Source organism: Rhinolophus ferrumequinum, chromosome 28 (assembly GCF_004115265.2).
Source record: "Rhinolophus ferrumequinum isolate MPI-CBG mRhiFer1 chromosome 28, mRhiFer1_v1.p, whole genome shotgun sequence".
Taxonomy (NCBI): Eukaryota; Metazoa; Chordata; class Mammalia; order Chiroptera; family Rhinolophidae; genus Rhinolophus; species Rhinolophus ferrumequinum.
In genome coordinates, this window is record NC_046311.1 from 6,409,273 (window position 1) to 6,429,540 (window position 20,268).

Genomic DNA, 20,268 nt, shown 5'->3' on the forward strand with positions numbered 1-20,268 from the left:
TGGAAAATGTGATTCAGAGTCTTAGTTCTGTTTGGAAGAGGAAGTGACGTCACTAGTAAACTGCTCTCAGTGCCATTGAGCCGTTTCATCTCCCTGACAGCTTGTCATTTATTTTTTTTCTCCCTTTAACAACCAAGTGACATTAGTATTTATCCTTTGGGTCAGTCCAAGACTTGGGGGTGCATTTCTATAAAGATGGACCAGTCCACAACCCTTTATGAAACTTCTGATTTCAAAGGCACAGAGTGCATTCCAAGACTGGGTGGACACCCCCTCACCACCAAATCTTCAAAGAAGAGGGTCCTCATTTTACTCACGGAATTGCTCTAGATGGTCAGTGCTGTCTGACTCGGGCATGGCCGTGATGGTCACCAGCGGACAGGAATTCCCTCCTAGCGTCTGGCAGAGAACCTCCTGCCGGAAGTAAACCTGTTTGGGGTTGACACTTTTTTCCAGGATATCAAGGTGAGTCTGGAAGAAATGAGACAGAAGTATCGACTATTAATACTTTTGATAATGACAATACTAGAAAACAAACAACAAAGCTTACATTCACATGACTCCTTATAGCTAGGATGTATTTTTGTTAACCTAATCTGCCCAGTATTAGGCACTAAGTGATTAAAAACGGGGCTATTCCTACTACCTAGGAGAAGTTCAGTGAGGCAGAACAGCAAGCATCAGTATCATTACTGAACGTGACAGCGTAATAGAGTGTGTTCACAGGGCACTGAAAGCAAGAGGGCAGGGGCATACAGCATCTTTCCCATCACTGCGGCATGTAAAAAATGTGGTTACCATGATGCTAGAGCCTACCCAGGACACTCGGGGACATGGCATAGAGAGCTTCAGCAGCACATGGTACTTTAAAACTGAGCAATATAAGGAGAGTTGTGAGCATACTGAAGAAAACTATGGATCCAGTGGGCAAGCCAAGCACAGAGAACAACTAACTGGTAGCAATTGATTTTTCCTACCCCTTCTCCCTTTTTAAACACTCACTTAAAACACAGAAAGATACAGAAATGGGATAATCACTCGAGATGGGACATTATCCCACATTATCCAGTGGGGACCAACCTAATCAAAAGTGCTTGAAAGTAGAGAATTTCACCCAGTTGCAAAGAACCAGAGAGAGATGACAGCACGAGGAGTCAGGCCACCACCGCTGGCTTTGAAGATGGAGGAAGGGGTTCAAAGACCAAGAAATATGACCCAACACAATAATCCAGAATAATCTCCCCATCTCAAGATCCTTCACTTAATCACATCTGCAAAGATGTAAAGATGCAGAGTAACATCCTCACAGGTTCCAGGGATTAGGGTGTGCACATCTTCGGGGGCGGGGAGGGGTGCATTATTCTGCCTATTACACCACGGTAAGCAACACACTCAGGTGTGTCTTAGAAACAGGTTCTTCTGATGTTTCTGGGAGCCGGCTTTGGACACAATACTAAGTAAAGGAATTGTAAGGAGCATGTCTATCCCAGATTCGAGATGAGAAGTTGGCTGAGGTGCATGTATTCAACCAAACCTTTGCACGTACTTCATTCTCGGAGTTGAGGAGTAATGAGTGTCAGGTACTGTTGAAATGCACCTGCTCTGGAGACTGGGAGGCAGTCTCATGCCCCTGCAGAGACAGGAGGCTCACTCACTGTGCACAAACACACAGAACCAAAGGGCCTACAACACTAGCAAAGTACGAAAGCTGAAGAAATCCCAGAGCTGCCGGCTTTCTAGGCTGAGATCAGCTCATGTCCCAGGACCACACGTGCGCCTAATGAAGAGTGACCAGGACAAAGAAGGGGGTGCCTGGGAGTCCAGAGACCCTTACTGAGCCTGTTCCACGCATGCAGTATTGTTGCCTGCCCTGCGTCCTATCTCAAGGATGATCTGGTTCTGGATGAAGCCTAGTCCTGTGCATTTGATGGCCAACCTCAACCCAACACCATGGCTCCTTTCTAAGGAGAAAGGGGTTGCAGTCTACAATTAAGGTTATTTTTAAAAAGTGAGTGTGGGTGTATATGCGTGTGTATATGTAGATAAACCTTTACACATACACATATATATATACACAAAACATTTTTGGGTCATACTTCTTTCTGCAACACTAGATGCCAGAGGAAATGAAGTACTGCTAAGAGTTTGAAAATAGAAAGGATTATAATCCAGTAAATCTATAAACGGCCAACTTTTTCCTTCATGAGCAATTGTAACATACATGCTCAGATATGCAAGAATTCAGAAAACATATCACCTTATCTTTACTGGAAACAGTAACTTAAAGACATACTTCAACTGCTCCAAAATCAAACTAAAGAACAAGATAAAAGGACCATCCAGTTAAATAAGGTTTAAGTCTAAATAACTGTTGAAAACATGATTACGGCATGAGACAATCATTAAAAAAAATATTCTTTAGGGAGAAAATATATATTATCAAATTTTAATGTCATCATCTGGTTCTAAAATGAAATTGAAAAGAGATGTGTAAATGAGAAATAAAGTAAAACAAAATACTAACTTTTTCAATTTACATGGACAGCATAATGTTACTTAATCCTTAAAAATGGAAAGGCAGCATAGCAAGATGACTAAGAGAGCAGGCTCTTCAGTCAAACTGCCGTTCCAATTTTGGCTATGGATTCGGAAAAGTTATGCAAATTCTGTACTTCACCTCTATGTGACTCAATTTTCTCCTCTCTAGAATGTGTATAAAAATAGCACTACCTACATCATTCAATGGCTACTATAATTTAGGCATATACTGTATGTAAAAAGTCACACTGGAAACCCTCAATTTTAACTGTTATTATTAATGGAGAAAGATAGGTGCAGGTACGTTTTTAAGAAGTAAAAGGGAAGTACTAGTAGAATTATAAACACTTAGGGGAAAAATAAAAATCAAAGAAAATATGATTGGTCCATTTTGTGTGTGTGTGAGAGAGAGAGAGAAGAAAAAGAAGAAGAGGAGGGGGGAGGGGGAGGAGAAAAGGAAGAAAGGAAGGAAGGAAGGAAGGAAGGAAGGAAGGAAGGAAGGAAGGAAGGAAGGAAGGGGCAATGAAGCATGAAAATAGCATAAAATCAAAATGATAGTACACCAAAAATTGTTATAAGTATAAATAGGTTAAACATCCTTATTAAATGACAAAATCTTTCAGATTCGTGTTTTAAAATCCCACTGCATATGGTATACAAGAGGGACTTTTAAAAAGAGGGTGAGGGGGAAGCATGATGTATATAAAAACATGCCTAAATGATCTCTTTATTGTTTGCCTCTACTAAAATGTCTTAAAAGAGAAATATGAAAACTAAAAGATTACACAAACATAAATTAAAGCAGGAATGGCAATAGTAATATATGACAGTCATATTCAAGCACAAGTACATTAAATGGGATTTAAACATCTTATTCTGATAAAGGGCACAATTCACAACAAACATATAAAACTCATAAATCTTAAGAATCAAATAACACAGGATTGAAGTATGCAATGCCAAAATGGCAGAAGGGGAAATAACTGTACTAGGAGTGGGAGACGTTAAGACAGTAACTCAGTCTTAAATAAATCAATTCCTCAAAAATAATGATATAGTGTATTTGAACAATATTGTTTTTTATAGATATATGTCAAACTGCATAAAGAACATCCTTTCTTCCCCTCAAACATCCATGGAACTGTTACAAAAATTAATCATATACAGGGCTATAAAAAATTCAATAAATTTTCAAATAAAAGCAGATATTGTACAAACCATTTTCTAACAACAATTAAATAAAGTTAAACTTAAGTAAAAATGGTTTTAAAAAAAAACAGCAAAAAGAAAACCATTTGGAAATAGAAAAACATCCTCCTAAAAGAAGCTCACTGAATAAATTCGTGTAGTAAACAGAAAAATCAATGTTAAATCAGGGTAATTAAAGCCATGATAAAAGAAGTGGACGTCTGGTATCCCGGGAGAGATGACATGGGATAAGAATGGAAATGTCCCAATCAGAACGTCAGTTGTATGTTACCATCCTGGTTAAGAAAAATCCCAGCACCTTAGTTAAGAGAATGAAGATAGTGCTAGATTTAAATGGTATTCTCTGTGACAGTAATCGATTATTTTAATCACTTCCATAAAATTCTGGGTGAAAGCTGCTCCCGGTATCATTTATTATTAAAATCCAGACTGAATAGACCCTGCGTCACAATTCCTATCAAGGTTCTAGGCCTCCTAAACTAGGAAAACAATATTCTTTCCTACAGCATTTCCCAAAATGTATTCTACAGGTTGTTACTTAAGAGCTGGGGTGGCACACGAGGTGGATGGGCGAGAAATTCACAGCCAAAGCACTTGGAACATGGTGAGTTGACGAAAATAAAAACGTTTTCATGGCTGCAGAATTTTTCAGACTCTTTTAATAGGCCAGGATGCATTGTGAACTCTTACAAGAAAAATGTAGCACACAGTTTTTCTCTCGAGATCTCCAGGACATTGGAGTGCTGACACACGTGCTCTGGGAAACGCTGTCTTTGCCGCATTGTTTCCGTATGGTTTGTTTTTTGCCATCAAAGCTATCTTTTGCACATTTTAGCATGGCTACAAGGGTCCTTACTCGAGGGGCTGCAAGGGGTTAGGGGGCCGGGGGCTAGGTGGAGAGCCTTCTCAAGAAAAACACTGACCACCGTTCTGTGATGTCACCAAGTTACAAATAGGCCACAGCTCTTTGGTGTCTGACGCCAAATCTTAAAAAAAAACAAAAAAAAAAAAAACTGAAATCTAGATTTTGTGAATCAGATATTGGAAGAGCAGGTTTGTCTACAGAAGTCATTAAGCACAATTAGCTAGGAGAGAAAAGTTAAAAAAAAAAAAAAAATCACTGGGGCCATGTCACCGTAAAGTGCTCCCTAGAAGAAAATGCAGGTGGAAGCAAAGTTTGAAACTTTTCTTCTATTATGAAATCTGTTATGTTTTATTACATTATTTTGTGACTAATAATATTAGAACTCAACAAATGCCGAATACCTTTCAGCTTAAGCTCATTTTCTGTAAACTATAATTGTTCATGCTGCCATCTCCCTGCACCCCTCAATGAACAATCAATCTGTCTCCTACCAAATATGGAACACCCCCACTCTTTACGTAGCACACTATCCTGCTCCAGTCCAACAGAAGATTTCCAGAAGCAAGCCAATGATAAACTTCTGTTGGATTTCCTTTTGCAAAACGGCTTTGCATTGCTCTCCTGAAAACGATTTTTAGGTGAACGCGCCCATCTCTGGCCCAGTGAGGCCACGTCTAACTGGGGTCGCTGATGAGGGAAGCAGGGTCCCTGAATGTATGCACCAAGCACCAACTGAAATGACAACCCTGCAGAAGCCACGTGGGTGGGTTTCTTTACAACTATGGGAATGAGTTCAAAGCAATTATGGAAACCCCCAGAGAGGTTGTCTTCTCCAAAGAAAATTCTACCTGTTCGTGAAAGGTATCAGGCTGATAACCTCACCTGCAGCCTCAATGCTGCTTCTCCACAGTTTCCTACCCCCACCCCCTGCCCATTAACTGTCTGTTCCCTTAAAACTTCCTTAAAAGGCTGCACGTGACCTCAGCAGGTTACCCTGCTCACGGCTACTGACAAAGTGAGAAGCACTCCACACTTGGAAATCGTTTCTTAGTGTTAATCCCTAATCGGCTACACTCTCCGTCCCCCGAATTCAGAGGAAAGCTTACCCCTAAGGAGATGGCCTATTTTATTTGTAGACTGCCGAGTTCTCAGGTGTCACTTAAATACACCCATCGGAGCACTGGCGGCTCCTCATTACAAGAGAAGAACAAACGACACCTTTACACTAAATAAAAGCAACAGAACCTGCATAAGCGGGTTGTAATGAGCTTCCTCAAACTGCCTGCGTCTGCCAATACCACTCTCCCTATGTTCCACGGACTCACTTTAAGAAGTGAGAGAAATAAGTAGTCTCTAGGTGTCTACGCACAGATCTGCTGATTACAAAGAAGAGATGATTTTAATATCCTTTTTCCATTAAAAATAAATGCAGTTATACATACTGCTGATCACTTGGAAAAGAGAGTAAAGAAAAAATAATTGTAACGAACGACCCTAAGACCACAATCAGTGTGTCTTTCTTTACAGTGCTTTATTTGGACTTTTTTTTACAACCATCAGTAGTATTTACTTCTTTTTTGTCCTTTATTTGGATTTTTAACATAATTTTAATTGTATTATAAATTATGGAATGGGTATCTTCCAATCAGTCCAACGGAGAAAATGATCACATCATCACTGTAAAAACAGAGAATAAATGCTCTGATGGTTACCAGCTAGTCTGGCTAACTAGATACAGACACTTAGCTAAAACTTTCCATGTATCAAGTTATTTAATCTTCACAACAGCCCATATAGTAACTGCGTTTCTATTTTCGCTTTTACAGAGGAGAAAACTGGGGCACAGAGAAGTTAAGTAGCTTGCCCATGGCTACACGGCAAGAAAACACAGAGTTCAGAGTCAAATCCAGGTCTGACGGACTCCCAAACCTGTTCTTCCATTGCACGCAATACCCCGGAATTCAGGGTTCCTGCGATCCATGGGTCCACCATTCCTGCCCATCCCGACAGCCTCTGGCATGGCCTGCCAGGTCACCTCAACATCAAGACCCTTTATTGGTGCCTGTCTTCTGTGTGAGCCCAAACCAGGGTAGGTCTCTCTCCGCTGATTACGTGACAGCACTGATTTATGACTTATTCACTGCACCTTTCATCTGCCCTGGGTGAGTCAACATTTCCCACTTGACACATTCTAAACTCTTTATTTATTCGGAGACCTTTATGAGAGATTGTGCATACAGTATTCTAATTCTCTCCTTTCTCTCCCTTTCCCTCTCCCTCTCCCTCCCTTTTTCCCTACACCACACATCATTTCATCTCCAAAGCTAACAGTGGCAGCATCTACCACAGTAGGGATATAAGTCTGGTGAAAAACCCTACTCTACCCTTTAAGGTCCTTATGCCATCCCGACAGATGGATCCTATTTATGATGACTTTTCTTGTCTCATGCCAACTCATACAGTTACAAGGTCTCCGTGAGATCCCGTTTTGCTAACCTCTAAAATGTCCATCAGACCTAGAGAACATTATGTTAAGTGAAATAAGTCAGACAGAGAAAGACAAATACCATATGATCTCACTTATATGTGGAATCTAAAGAAGAGAATAAGTGAATGAACTAATCAGAAACAGTTTTGGAGACACAGAGGGAAAACTGAGGGCTGCTAGATGGGCGGGGGGGTGGGGATAAGGGGGAAGGTGAGGGGATTAGAAAACAGTCGGTAACCACAAGATGGCCATGGGGTCTTGAAAATTTGGGGAACGTAATCAATAATGTTGTGGAGATTTTGTGGGGTGTCCGATGGGCACGTGTCCCATTTGGGAGACCACCTCGGGGATGATGTAGATGCCTGATCACTGCACTATACACCTGAAGCTGAATGATAATAAATGCCAACTATGATTTTATATATATATATGTATACACTTACAAGAAGCGGAGTACAGCATTAGGAATAGAGACAGTGGAAATGTAATGGCTCTGTGCGATGTCAGGGAGATGGGGGATGGGGGAGGGGGGTTCACACAGTGTGAGGGATATAAATGATAAACATCTAAGTATTCTTTGCCTTGTGCACCTGAAACTAATAAAAAAATAAAATAATAAAAAAATTAAAATTAAAAAAATAAATAAATAAAATAAAATGTCCATCAGAAACTCTCTTGGGGTCCTACTTTCAACCAATACTACTGGCTTCCCAGAGGTAATGCACAACATAATCCAAATACTTTAACAAGTATTGCTAACAACACTTTAAGAATTATTGCAATTACTGATAGCTTAATATGGATGATTACAATAGAACTTTTGCTTGCTTCATAATTATAATAAGATTGCATTTCTTTCTTTTAGCTTTATTTTAATACTCTAATTTGGATAATTATCCAACACAGTGCTGGCAAGCATCTGGAAGATATCAATTTGAAAAAAAAAATACTAATTCTCTTATTATAAGAGAATAAAAATTTTTAAGTTGCAAAATTATATTCATGTTGAGAAACATCCCACATTATATGTCCGCTGCTATAAAAATGCCTGTAATTATTAAACATAATCCATGTTACAAGAGAGTTACAAATTGTGACCTCCACCTAGAAATGTATTTTTCTACCCCTCTGCATAAACCCCAAGTATCGTACAGTTAATACTGCCCTTGGGGTCTCATTCACATTTAATGTTCCACTGATCTGTTGGAAGAAAAACTGTTTCTCCTTAGGATATGTCCCAAAATAAAAATGACTAGTATGCATTATAGGATGTATTCATTCTGCCCATGACGGGAGGAAGAGTTTTTTAGAAGAAGTCACAGAGTCCATTTTTGTCTTAAAGCTAGAGAGGCCCAGACCGTACACTATTGGACCCGTAAAACCTGTAACTGAATATATGCATTTTTCACTCTCAAGTTACAAACTGTCTTTCTTACTCTGTCCTACTCATTTAGGAGAAATGAAAAGGTATCCCCTTTCTCATCTCTCTTTCTCATTAACTCTCCTCAAACTCCCCTAGTGGGAAGAGATTCGCAGTCCACAGGCTAAGGAACAAGCCAAAGAGCACCAGTCAATAAGACTTTTCTTTCCTTCTCAGCGAGGCCGACTGACTGGGGGAAGGGGTCCTTTTTCCTCGTGTTTTTGTCCCCATCAAGACGCAATTATCGCCCCACTGACCCCAATGGCTCCAAAGCCATTGTTGATTGGGAAATTTCAACCCTGTGTGCTGGTCTGACAAGAAGACAAAAGGTAAGTGGATCCCAGGGGCACACGCTATGACATACAATAGCCATTGCGACGGCATTCCACTAATATGCGTACGTGTAGTGACCAAGTTGTCTGACTACATAGTCTCTGACGGTTGAGTTCAAGCCACCAACTCACAAATGGGATCGATAATGCTGAGTACCATGGATGGAATTTAGCGGCGTATGCTGTTCCCCCAACATGGTCCCATTCTTCTCCCAAGATGTTCTGGTGGGTTCTTGCTAGGTGCCTACAAGCTGATTCAAAGTCTGAAATTCAGAGTAAGAACACGGATGGAGTCCAGGCCTGGGTGAAGGAGTTTCAGACTTCTGATCAGCTTGGAGGCACCTGCCTGGATGATACCCCCACGGGAAAAGGTCAACACGCATTCACAAAGGAACCTGCTCCCCCAGCAGATTTTCACGTGCCATGTTTCACAGGTGAGACAAGAACAGCTGTGGGAGGGGATTGTGAATCTTGCCTCTTCTGAGTCCCTAAAGGCAAGAAGCATGTTTTACAACAAACACAGCTTGTTACAGCCTAGCTCGTGAAGCACATTTCTTGGATTAACTTCTTGAGATCTCTAACTGTGATACACAAATAATACTAGTTGTGTATCTTCTGCAATCTGGAAAACAGTAAAAATCTCTCTTTCGGCAAGACAACATATGGTGAGAAGGGCAGACGTACTTCCATGAAGCAGTTAGCCAAATGGTTTACGATATGCCTTCTCGATTGGGGGGGAAAGAAATTCGTTTATACCTGCACATTCCTTTTGAAGGTAAAGATGCTCTTGGTTATTATCTTTTCCAAACTCCTTACCACAGACTTAAAATGAAAAAGCTCATCCTTCAGGGTGAGTGATCTATACACTCATATACACACACAGTATTATAAATATGCTAATAACACTTTGCATTAACATAGAGGATGAAAGTGCTTCAAGGAAGATGTATTAGCTCATTCATCCTCAGGATGACCATGAAATAGCTAGAGGAAAGGGATGGTTTGCCAGCTATTGCAAATGACAGAGGATGGCATGGTTTAAGCCGTTCGTTAAAATTTGCCTCATGAACCTTTTGCAGGGCCTGCTAGAACACAGAATGCTAACTTCACGTTTGGCCTGACTTACACCACGCGCCTCTCATAAAAAGATCAAGGCCCTCATTGCAGTAACTCAGGGTTTTATTCTTCTCTTCTTATCTGCTCCTCCAGCCCATGGCCATGGGAACCACCAGAAAAGCTGAAGTGGTTGCTTGCTCACAGACTCAGGGAGGTTTTCCAAGCTTCACCTTCCTGCTTTCTGCTTTACTCCTCTCAATGAGTCTCCACCCCTTCAATTTGCATCTCAGCCTCCCCTACACTTTGACCCCATTTCAACTGGATGACCTCCCTCCAATCTCACTACTTCATGTTTAACTTGAGGGTTCCTTGAAGCTAGAGCCCCTAAGAAATGTCCCACCTCCTACCCTCAACCCACCAATGAGGAGACCGCATGCCACTGGGCCCTTTAGAATGTCATGACCTCAGCCTCGTGCTCTGTTCAAGGGACCAACAGAAAACCATCAAATCAGTGACAACAAAGCCTGGGTCCCTTAGGATCAGGGTGTCCTGACTATGTCAGGACCAGCTCAGAGAGCCCCTCTAATCCTGCGCGGGTAACGCTGTAAAGCGGAAGTTACCATGAGGGTAGTGTAGGTGTACGGATAGTGGTAGGCCAGGTAGCACACATCCTCGCTGTGCGGGAAGGTGACAGCAAAGGTGAGGGTATAGTAACACGTCCTAGGTGCTCCCCCTGCGACAGCTGCACTCTGGCGGTAATGATTTCTAAAAGAGGAAGAAGAAAAGGGGAGAGTGAGTGACAGGGGGAGGAAACAGACATTTAGGGTCCTAGGGGCTCTATGCCTCTCGCGTTACATAACTGGCAAAGTGTTCACCCGAAACGCTTTGTGGGTGAAATTTAGAACAGAGAGGACTGTACAAGTGAACTCACTGCCGGGGCACGAGCCAAATCGGCAGTGCCTAGACTGCTGCACCTGCCTCCCAACTGTGCCATATATGACACAGGCCCTTTCTTGCTGTGTCTGAAAATGAGGCTTTAGGGTCACTGAGGTAGAAAATGGAGGAAAATGTGAATGATTCGGTTTTTCCTGGGATTCTATTGCAAACGTACACTTTATTCCCCAAACCTGAGGTTGCCCAAACTCTGCCTCTCCCTAGATCACAGAATACAGCTTCTCCTTTCTCTTCCCCCTGCCATGGGGGCTGATTAGCAATCACCACTATATGCTGAGTTCCAACTCAAAACTTAACGTACGCCATCTTGTGTCATCATTGGAACCACCCCCTTGTGGAGATGAAGAAACAAAGGCTGAGAAAAACGAATTCGTCAAAGGTCGCAAAGCTAGTAAGTGGTCAATACAGGATTCGAACCCAGATCTGTCTGCAAAGTCTTGGTTCTTTCCACTATACAACACTTTCCTCCCAAAGGAAAACATTTCTCACCCCAAACGTGGTTCAGCTTCATAGCTTGAGGGTGCGCATTTTCCTTTGTCAAAGGAGAAGAACCACTTTTGATACCCCAGAGAACAGTACCAAAGCAAACTGTCCCCAGAAGTACATTCCAAACAATCGTTTCCCCATATGCTGTCAGACACGTTCTTGCCTTGCCTGCTGATGCTGAGACAGCTGCAGGCTTTCCCGAGAAAAGTTACCATCAAGACTGCGTTATAAATGCAAAACACACCCGGACACCAAAAGATGTCATTCCACCTTTGAAAATTTACAATACAATGTTGGCTTACTGGTCCACTGTGCTTTGGGGTTTTATTGGGGGAAAGGGTGGGGAGAGGGCAGAAATAGCAGACAATTACTCCATGTGTTCTTGCAAAACATTAAAAAAAAAAAAACAAAAAAAACGGGTTATTTTGTTCTGCCTTTTGGCTCCCTTCATGCTACCCCCACCAAAGCATGAAAGGAAAAAAAGAGAAAATCTACTGTCTAGATTCTTGTGGTTTTGTGGGGGGGTTATATACTTATAAAAGTAGAAATGGGAGTAAGAAAACCTGGCAGTCCCACGGACTGTGGCCTGCTACATTTCTCTTGCCTCAGTTTCTTCCAACATGGCAGCCTGGAGCCTTGGTCATTCTAGAGAAAGAAGGATACACCCTAATGATGTGAGCCCCAAGTGATTATCCAACCCAGCTTTTCAACATCACATGAATAGGACCCATTTCCTTTGTGACTACAGGACTTGAAACTCCAAAAAGGCGCCTTTGCCCGTGGAGCCATCTGAATCTCAATACGTCATTGAGTCTACTCTTTCCAGATTTCCCCCAAGTTCTATAGCCTCCCCGATCCAAAGCTCTGGTTATTAGAAAGCATGTAATGAAGCCGATGGTAGCTCAGAAAGTATGCCAGCCACATGTGCTCTATCTTTTATTCTCTGATTTCACTCATACAGGCTCCCTTGCAAATACACGTTCAGTTTGCACTGAGCTGAACCTACGAGTCAATCACACCTTTTTACAATGGAAGAGCGAACCGGAATGAAAAGAGCTGGTCAAAAGGGTCAACATTCAGACGATCGATCAAAGCGTGGAGGAGAGCTTCACCCGGAAGCATCCGTGTATGAGCATGTGAACACACACACAGCCCCAACCTGAATGTAAAGGCAGGTGGAAATACACCATCCCAAAGCTCTTGACCTACCGATAATGGAGTGCACCTTTCCTCAAGATTAACAGGTGCCCCTGAGGGCAAGGGGGGGTGGTCTCATTTGACATGAGCTTTGCTTCTTTTTAAGTTTCCTATTGTACTATTGAGCACCTGAAATCACAGGCAGATTCACACGCAGCAGACTCACCCTTTCTTCCCCAGTCACTGGGGAGATCAAGACAGAGCAAGGAAAGGGGACTGTGAAACCCACCCCCATCCCTGTGCTTTACCTGCCACTCAAACCAAACCCACACTCCAGGGAAGGAACAGCAAAATAAAACGGGGTCATTCTTAGCTTTTGAGCGTCTGTGGGCCCCGGCCATAGTGATTTAAGGGACGTGTAAGGGATTCGAATGGTCGTTTGAGCTATATGCATCTACTTTCTCACACGCCCAGCGCGCGTGCACGCACACACCTCTGCTATAGCTTGCCGGACAAGATTCTCATGGGCAACAGTAAAAGCTTCCCACTGATATGCCTTCCCAGGGTGGTTGCAGACTGCTGGAATTTAAGAAAAATGGATATCACCTCATTCAGGACGGGTTTTAGCTAAAAGAGATTCAGTGACCACCCTAGTCTGGGGTTTCAATTCTAGCTGAACCTACAACAAAATTCAGGCTTCCCCACGGAGGATCCAGAAAATGACTCTACCATTAGGAAACATTCCTTTTCGGAGACCTTTAACCCTCTGTAAGACCCCCTTCTTCAACGCGGAAGGCTTGTGATTTCCCTAAAGTGAAGCACTTTGGCTTGCTACAATTCTGTTTGTTCACAATAAACTGAGATCCCATTGACATATTATTTTCGGTTTTCCCAATTATTTGGGAACATATTGGTGAACATATTGAGGGGTGTTTGCAAGGCAGTAACATTCATCCTTTCCATCTCAAATGGTTCCCATGTTCTTCCTTTGTGTAGAAAACCCTTTCCTCCTTCTTCATCCAGCCCAGTCCTCTTCTTTCTTCAAGACTCAACTCAAATGTTTCCTCCTTCAGGAAGCCTTCCCTGATATCAGCCCTGTTCTAGTGTTATTCCACGGGTGTCTCCCTCCCTGCCAACACTTTCTGGCAGGGTCATGCTGACTCATTTGTGTACCTTCATGCATGGCACAACACCTAAACTTAGCAGCTGTCCCGTTAACGTTTGCAGAATAAATGGGCCTACGGCAGTAATGTTTAGGATGCTTAACATATTTTATCTCCAATCCTAATGATCTCTTTTGAGGGTATTATCATAGACACTCTACGGATAGGGAAAATGGGGATCCCAGATGTTAAGGGTCTGGAGTAACTCCGTACCACAGGCATAGTAAGCAGGATTCAATCCCAGGTGTGGGCTCACTTCAAAACCAAGATTTTAAAAAATTCTATCACCTATTTCTTAGGAACGGATAAAAAACAAGGGTTTTTTTTTTTTTTTGGCCCAATTCATCAAGTATGAATTTGAAGTTTTGGTCTTCATAAATCAGGACCTCCTATCAACTTAAAAGTAACAGAAGGAATGTAAAATAATCCAGATAAGGGCCAGTGAAAACGATCCATACCACGATGATTCTTTATGCCATTGTATTTGACGGAAGACGTTTCTACTCATTAGTGATAATAATGGCTAACATTCATGAACACAGACTCTGCACCAGGCACTGTGTTAAGCTTTCCATGGGCTTTGTCACAGTTCATTTCATTTTCAGACTATGCGTACGTCTAGCAGGTTGATGCTATTATTATCCCCCTTTTACAGACGTGCGATCTGAGGTGGAGAGAGGCTGGACTAAGTTGCCCAGTCACCCCATCAACGAGTGGCAGAAGTGTGATTGCAAAGACTTTCCCTCCTCCAGAAAGAAGAAGCCTGGTGAAATCAAGTGTGCTCTCCGATTTGCTGGATCCTAGCTAGGTCATCGTGGGTCCATGACCCGAGGTGAGAGAGATCCAGCCATTCGTCAGCGAAAAGCCTCCCTTGGCTTTTCTATTCCCTGATCCATTTATCTTCGGAAGGATCTGCCTGTTTATAATCATAAAGCCTTCAATGAAGCAAAGAGCAAAGTACACAAATGCGTAGTTATGAATTCAATCCATTTTCATTTGTACTTAAAAATATGCTGGGAAGTCATTCTTTTTCTCTGTGTGGGCATGAAATAAGCAAATGCTGAGAGAGAGCGCAAATGAGATAATCTCATAAGGACGATGGCTCAGTTCTACAAGGCGCATCATCTCACTGAACAGGATCTGATAAGGCAGGGCAGACAAGTCGCCAGGCTTCTCTGTGTCTGCGAAGCTTCTAATATGCTCTATAATCCCCCCGTCTCTCTCCTGAGACCCCTCGGAAGGATGCATGACGGCAGAGCTCTTGTGTGACATTCATCTTCCTGAGTGAGCTCTTCCATCCCCTCTCACAAGCGAAGATAAATGTCAGAAGACATCAGCCGTGGTGTATCACACGGCCACTGCCAGCGTGCAGCTCCCCTGCCCTTCGGCACCAAAATTACTGTAGCCCAGAGCTGGGAGAGAAAGGTGTGAGGCTGCAGACCGCAGGGAAGTAAATAAGGCAGAAACCAAGAGCGTCCTTGGTTACTTGTACAGGAGGCGTGAAAAAATGGGTCCGCGCATTCATGCTCTTTTGTCTCAGAATCACTTTTTATTTTCTGGCCTAGTGGTCTGCAAAGTGGGTGGGACAGGGTATCCCATGGGGGAGAGGGGAGAGGGAGGTACTCGGAGGGAGGGCAAGAGGAGTGACTGATCACGCGGAGGGAGCATTAGAATTTCTCTTTAAATTTATTGGGATCTAGGTAGTAAGAAAGGACTTAGGTTACCTAAGGTTTAATCTGAGGTTTGACACCACTGCCCTGTGCAGTCCAAGTCAATCCAATGTGGTGAATAATTATAAAACCCACTAGGTTCCCATACAGCAACCTTATCCACACTCCTCTGTTGTTTCCCGGGGCTGGAACATGAAAGATACCTTCCATGTTACATCTCCGGTTTTCACATGTCAGGTAGTTACGTATCGATTGCTGTATAAGAGGGTTCCTGAGGGAGGAGCAGGAATAGCTCACCAGCTTTCAGCTTCTGGCAAAGTATGCAAGTTTGCAGAAGCCGAGTTGAGTGGATTCACCAATATTATCGAAATTAAACTAAACCTCACAATATAGACAATTAGTTTGGGTTTTTTGTTTTTAATTTTGCTGAGAAGCCACAGAACGACAACAGTATTACATTTGAAGCAGAAATGACCAAGAAAAAGGAAGAATGGATACGGACTCCTTCCTACTCTTAATACTAGCTCTTAGGAATTCTTTTTTGTGTGTAAATAATCTAATTAGATCTGGGAAATTAGCCAAAAAATTTCAAAATTATCCAAAAGACTATTTATACTATATTTCTTTATGGTAAACGCTAAGGGTATAGTAAGCCCTGAGTTATCAATGGTACAAAAATACAGTTGACTCTGAACAACATGGATTTGGACTGTGTGGGTCCACTTATACATGGATTTTTTTCCCCATAAATACTTTAAATGTATTTTTCTCATCCTTATTCTTTTCTTAACTCCCTAGCTTACTTTATTGTAAGAATACAGTATATAATACATATAAATATGTTAATCGATGGTTTATGTTATTGGTAAAGCTTCTGGTCAACAGTAGGCTATCAGTAGTTAAGTTTTAGAGGAGTCAAAAGTTATACGTGGGTTTCCGACAGTGGGGGTGGGGTGTTGGGGGATCAGCACCCCTAACCCCTGCATTGTTCAAGGGTCAACTGTATAACAATTAGGTAGACAGTTAAAATTACTTGTTTTATTTTTTTTCTCATCACTTAAAATTCTTAACCTTTTGCATGTTTTCTAATGCACGTAATACATTAGTATAATACGGTCATATTATTAACTAAAATAATTTATAGACAAATCTATATTAGAAGTATATGCATAAGTTTATTAAAATAGTTTGAAAGCTACCTTCTAACTGATGACAACAGAATCCACAAAACAGTCAGCCTGCCTCCTTAAAAGATCATTACTGCTGTCTCTTTTTGAAGAAATGAATATTCCATTCCTTCTGAGTCTCTTTTAGCTTTCACCTTTCCATATATATACTTGGGAACTATGGTCATAGCTCTCTCCACAGTGAACACCCTGGCACGCCCTTTACAGCACGGCACTAAATCTGGGAATTTAACAGCATAACAGAAATAGAACTTGTGAGTTCCTGAGGACATGCTGAAGTCAAAAAAAGGAGGAGGTAAAGTTTTCCCAATTAATACACTAGAGAGTATCAAGGCAAGGATGAAGCAAAGAAATCTTCTAAAGCAGATCAACTCAAAGATTGTGAATAGCTATAAAGGAAGAAATACACTGTATGCTCCAAGGCATTCTACAATAGGGCGAGGCGTTCTGCTCTGTGGTTGAACAGAGATACCCATATCTATCCTGTTTTTAGATCACATTATTGGAAACATATTAACATAACGTGGATAATTGTAAAACAAACTACACTACAATGTAGCTAGCTTATCCATTTATCTCTGTTGGATTCATGGCTGGAATACGAAAACTGAATCGCATTATACATTCATGGTTTTTCTGTTACCCCTCTGCTCCTCTTTAATCACAGAACAACTGTCTTGTTAATGAATCTAAAAGGTATTAACATTAACACTGGCTTTCCTTAGGCTTTTGGATGTGGCTCCTTCCTTCTCCTTTTGGCAGAAGGGGACCTCTCCCTTGGTCCCCTTAAACCTGCTCCTTATTCTCCACCTGCAACAGGAAAAGCTATACCCCACTGGGAGAGGATGCTCCATGTATGCTCTTCTTGTCTAGTGTCTTACAAAGTTCCAGATCCAAGCCGGCTGCAAGCTGGGTCTTTCATGTTTATTTAGGTTACTATTTTCAGATGACAATAAAAGTTATTCTTGACACACCAAGGTTCAAATTAAGGCTTTCATTATGTTTCCCTGTAGCTGTGGCCTCTATTCCCTTGAGGTAATTTTGAGTCTCAATCTCTTTGGACCATAGAAAGATCTTGAGAGTCTCTAGATAGATGGGCCAGAGAGTAATTGCTACGTAGGTGAATGGAAAACCAACAAAATTGCAATATTTTGCTACTGTTCTGAAGAATAAAATGAAAATACCAGCCAGGTCCAAATCCTAATACATCAAGGACTGAAGACTGCCAACTCTTTTATTAGAAACTGTTAGCCCAGCTCTGTGTTTTGTAGATGATGAAATCTCTACGGTGATTTCTGCCTTTTGTCTGATAGAGAAACAAAATTCTTGACCTTTTCTATCTATCAATGCTTCTGTCCTCAGTCTCAAAAGCCAAGAGGCATAAGGGCATTTCTTTTTGATATTGGTAACAACCTAAACTCTAAAATGTCTGATTCGTTTTTTAAGGGGACTCGCGTCATCTCAGAAAAAGACTTACTTTATCCAAGAAAATAAGTACTAGCCTATCAGTTTTTATTAAAAACTAGCAATGAGCTAATAATTATATATTTTCGACCTGTTATAACAATTCTTATCCTTCCTTGTCTTATGAATGTGTACCGTATTTTCCACTAAAAACGCACAAATAAGCAATGTGTGGGTCTGGATTTCTTTTATCAAAAGATACGGATAATTTAAATTTTACAATTTGACAGGATCAATTGATGAAACTGGCTATTGACAAGGTGTTGAAGGTGAACTCTGAAGACCTTCTCTCTTCTATTTCATCAAAAGAAAAAATCACCTTACTGTGGAGAAACACTTACTAATGTGTATTTATTTATCACATACTCACCCTTGTCTACTTTGGAAAACTGAAGCACAGGATGGATTAGAATACTCCAGGTGCCTCAGACATTTTGTTCACTGGGAACAAAGTGGAAAGAGATCAAGAACTTAAAGCTTGATGCACGACTCAGAGGCCGAGTCTGTACAACTGCTGACACCCAACAAGGTCTGAAGTTTTTAATGTGCTGACATGAAGACACACCATATTCCACAAATCAAAAGCTGTTTCTTGGGGCCTACTGTGAGCACCACTTAACATGCGTATGCTCTGAAGGACAGGACGTTTGTCACTGAGACAGCGCCACGTGTGGCAGACAAGTACAGACTGCTGAGGTTTATGAGAGCAACACGGAAAAGAGGAGAGAAAAGGAAACGAAGAATATTCTAACTCACTTGTAGTAACAGATTTCGTAGCCCGTCCGTACCCAGCTGGGTCTGCCAAGAAGAGCTTCCTTCACAGAATACAGAGTCGGCTGCATCCCTACACAAGACAAAGGCAGGGTGAGTCCACCAGGGAAAGAGAAAAGGGCCAAAGAGTTGTAGCAGGCTGTACAGTGGCCCTCACCAATATCCAGGTGGCAATTCCTGGAACCTAGGAATGGTACCTTACACGGCAAAAGACAATGTGTAGTTGCAATTAAAGACCTGGAAATGGGGAGATTATGCTGGTGGGCCCCAAATGCCACCACACATGTCCTTAGAAGAGGGAGGCTGGACAGGTTAGACTGCAGAGGAGAAGCAAAGCGACCGAAGCTGAGAGAAATTTGAATATGCGATGCTGCTGGTTCTGAAGATGGAAGACGGGGCCATGAGCCATGGGATGCAAAAAATGGAGCTCTAAAAGCTGGAAAAGGAAACAGAAAATCCCCTAGAATCTCCAGCGGGAGCATGGCTTTTTCAACACCCTGACGTTAGCCCAGGGTAACTGATTTTGGACTTGTGGACTCCAGTACTCTAAAAGAGTTGACTTGTCTTGTTTTAAGCTATAAAGATTGTCACAATATGTTACAGCAGCCACACAACGTGAATACAAGAGTCAAGGTGCCGATTTCCTGTTTCTACACCAGCAAGACAAATGGAGGCAGTAGCCTGTGATCAGACCGGCAGATAGGAGAATACGTATTCCTTCCCGAAAGCCGCTCAGGAAATTAGTACTATGAGCCAGCAATAACGTGCAAGATTTCCCATTCCTACATGTGTTCAAAGGAAATATGGGCTACCAGTCAGTCTTTGGCCCTTGAATGTCTCCTGTAAAACTGGCACCGGTATTTAGGAGAATTTCAACTTTCTCCAGAGTCTTTCTTTGAATGTCAATCATTGCTGGATTGTGCTATTTGCCTGTCTCTGACAAATAGGTCAATACATCTGCTACTGTGAGATTTAGGAGATTGAGAAAGAGGGAAAAAAAAAATCAATCAGAGGGTTCACTGACCTCAAAAAGTGCAAGGTGGAGCAAGGCAGCCCGGAAGTAGTGGAGTGCTATGTGTGGTATTAACACAACACCCCGTGGGACAGCAAGGATTTCCGGCTCCCCCCACCACGTTGCCACACCGAGCAACCAAAATGGGTAAACCCAACTTCACACCCTCTGGAAACCCGAGCAGGGCCTCCGATAATAGTCCAAATGTTCACAACATGACACCATCCCTGGTATTCTCCCCAAAGCCTCGCTGCCCCCCGAGCTCGTACCGTAATTAAACTGACTGTTGGGCTTCTCACAGTTGATGATGTTGAAACGATAAGGGACAGCAGCCCGCGTCCGGCTCACCCGAAAGTAGAACCACTGCTGGTGCTGGGTGCTGTTCACATCAGCATTGACCAACAAGTCGTACTCGAACCTGCCATGTCAGAAGGGAGACTAGAGGGTTACAAGTCTTCCAGGTAACTTCCAACACGAAGAATCTACCCATCTTGGGGTCTAGAGATGGCAGAGCTA

At 42.2% G+C, this 20,268-nt stretch overlaps 1 protein-coding gene across 3 annotated transcripts in view; it reads right to left on the minus strand.

The window, feature by feature from the left end:
• The window catches only part of AGBL1 (AGBL carboxypeptidase 1), a 563,788-nt gene that overhangs the window by 419,893 nt on the left and 123,627 nt on the right, over positions 1-20,268 (minus strand). For 2 of the 3 annotated variants that reach the window (XM_033100349.1, XM_033100347.1), the window contains exons 14-17: positions 20,022-20,170; positions 18,726-18,813; positions 10,529-10,673; positions 318-471 (exon numbers count right to left, since the gene is read on the minus strand). In XM_033100349.1, coding sequence (XP_032956240.1) covers positions 318-471; positions 10,529-10,673; positions 18,726-18,813; positions 20,022-20,170 — 536 coding nt within the window. The remainder of the gene's footprint in view (positions 1-317; positions 472-10,528; positions 10,674-18,725; positions 18,814-20,021; positions 20,171-20,268) is intronic. The other variant, XM_033100350.1, reaches the window with a different exon arrangement.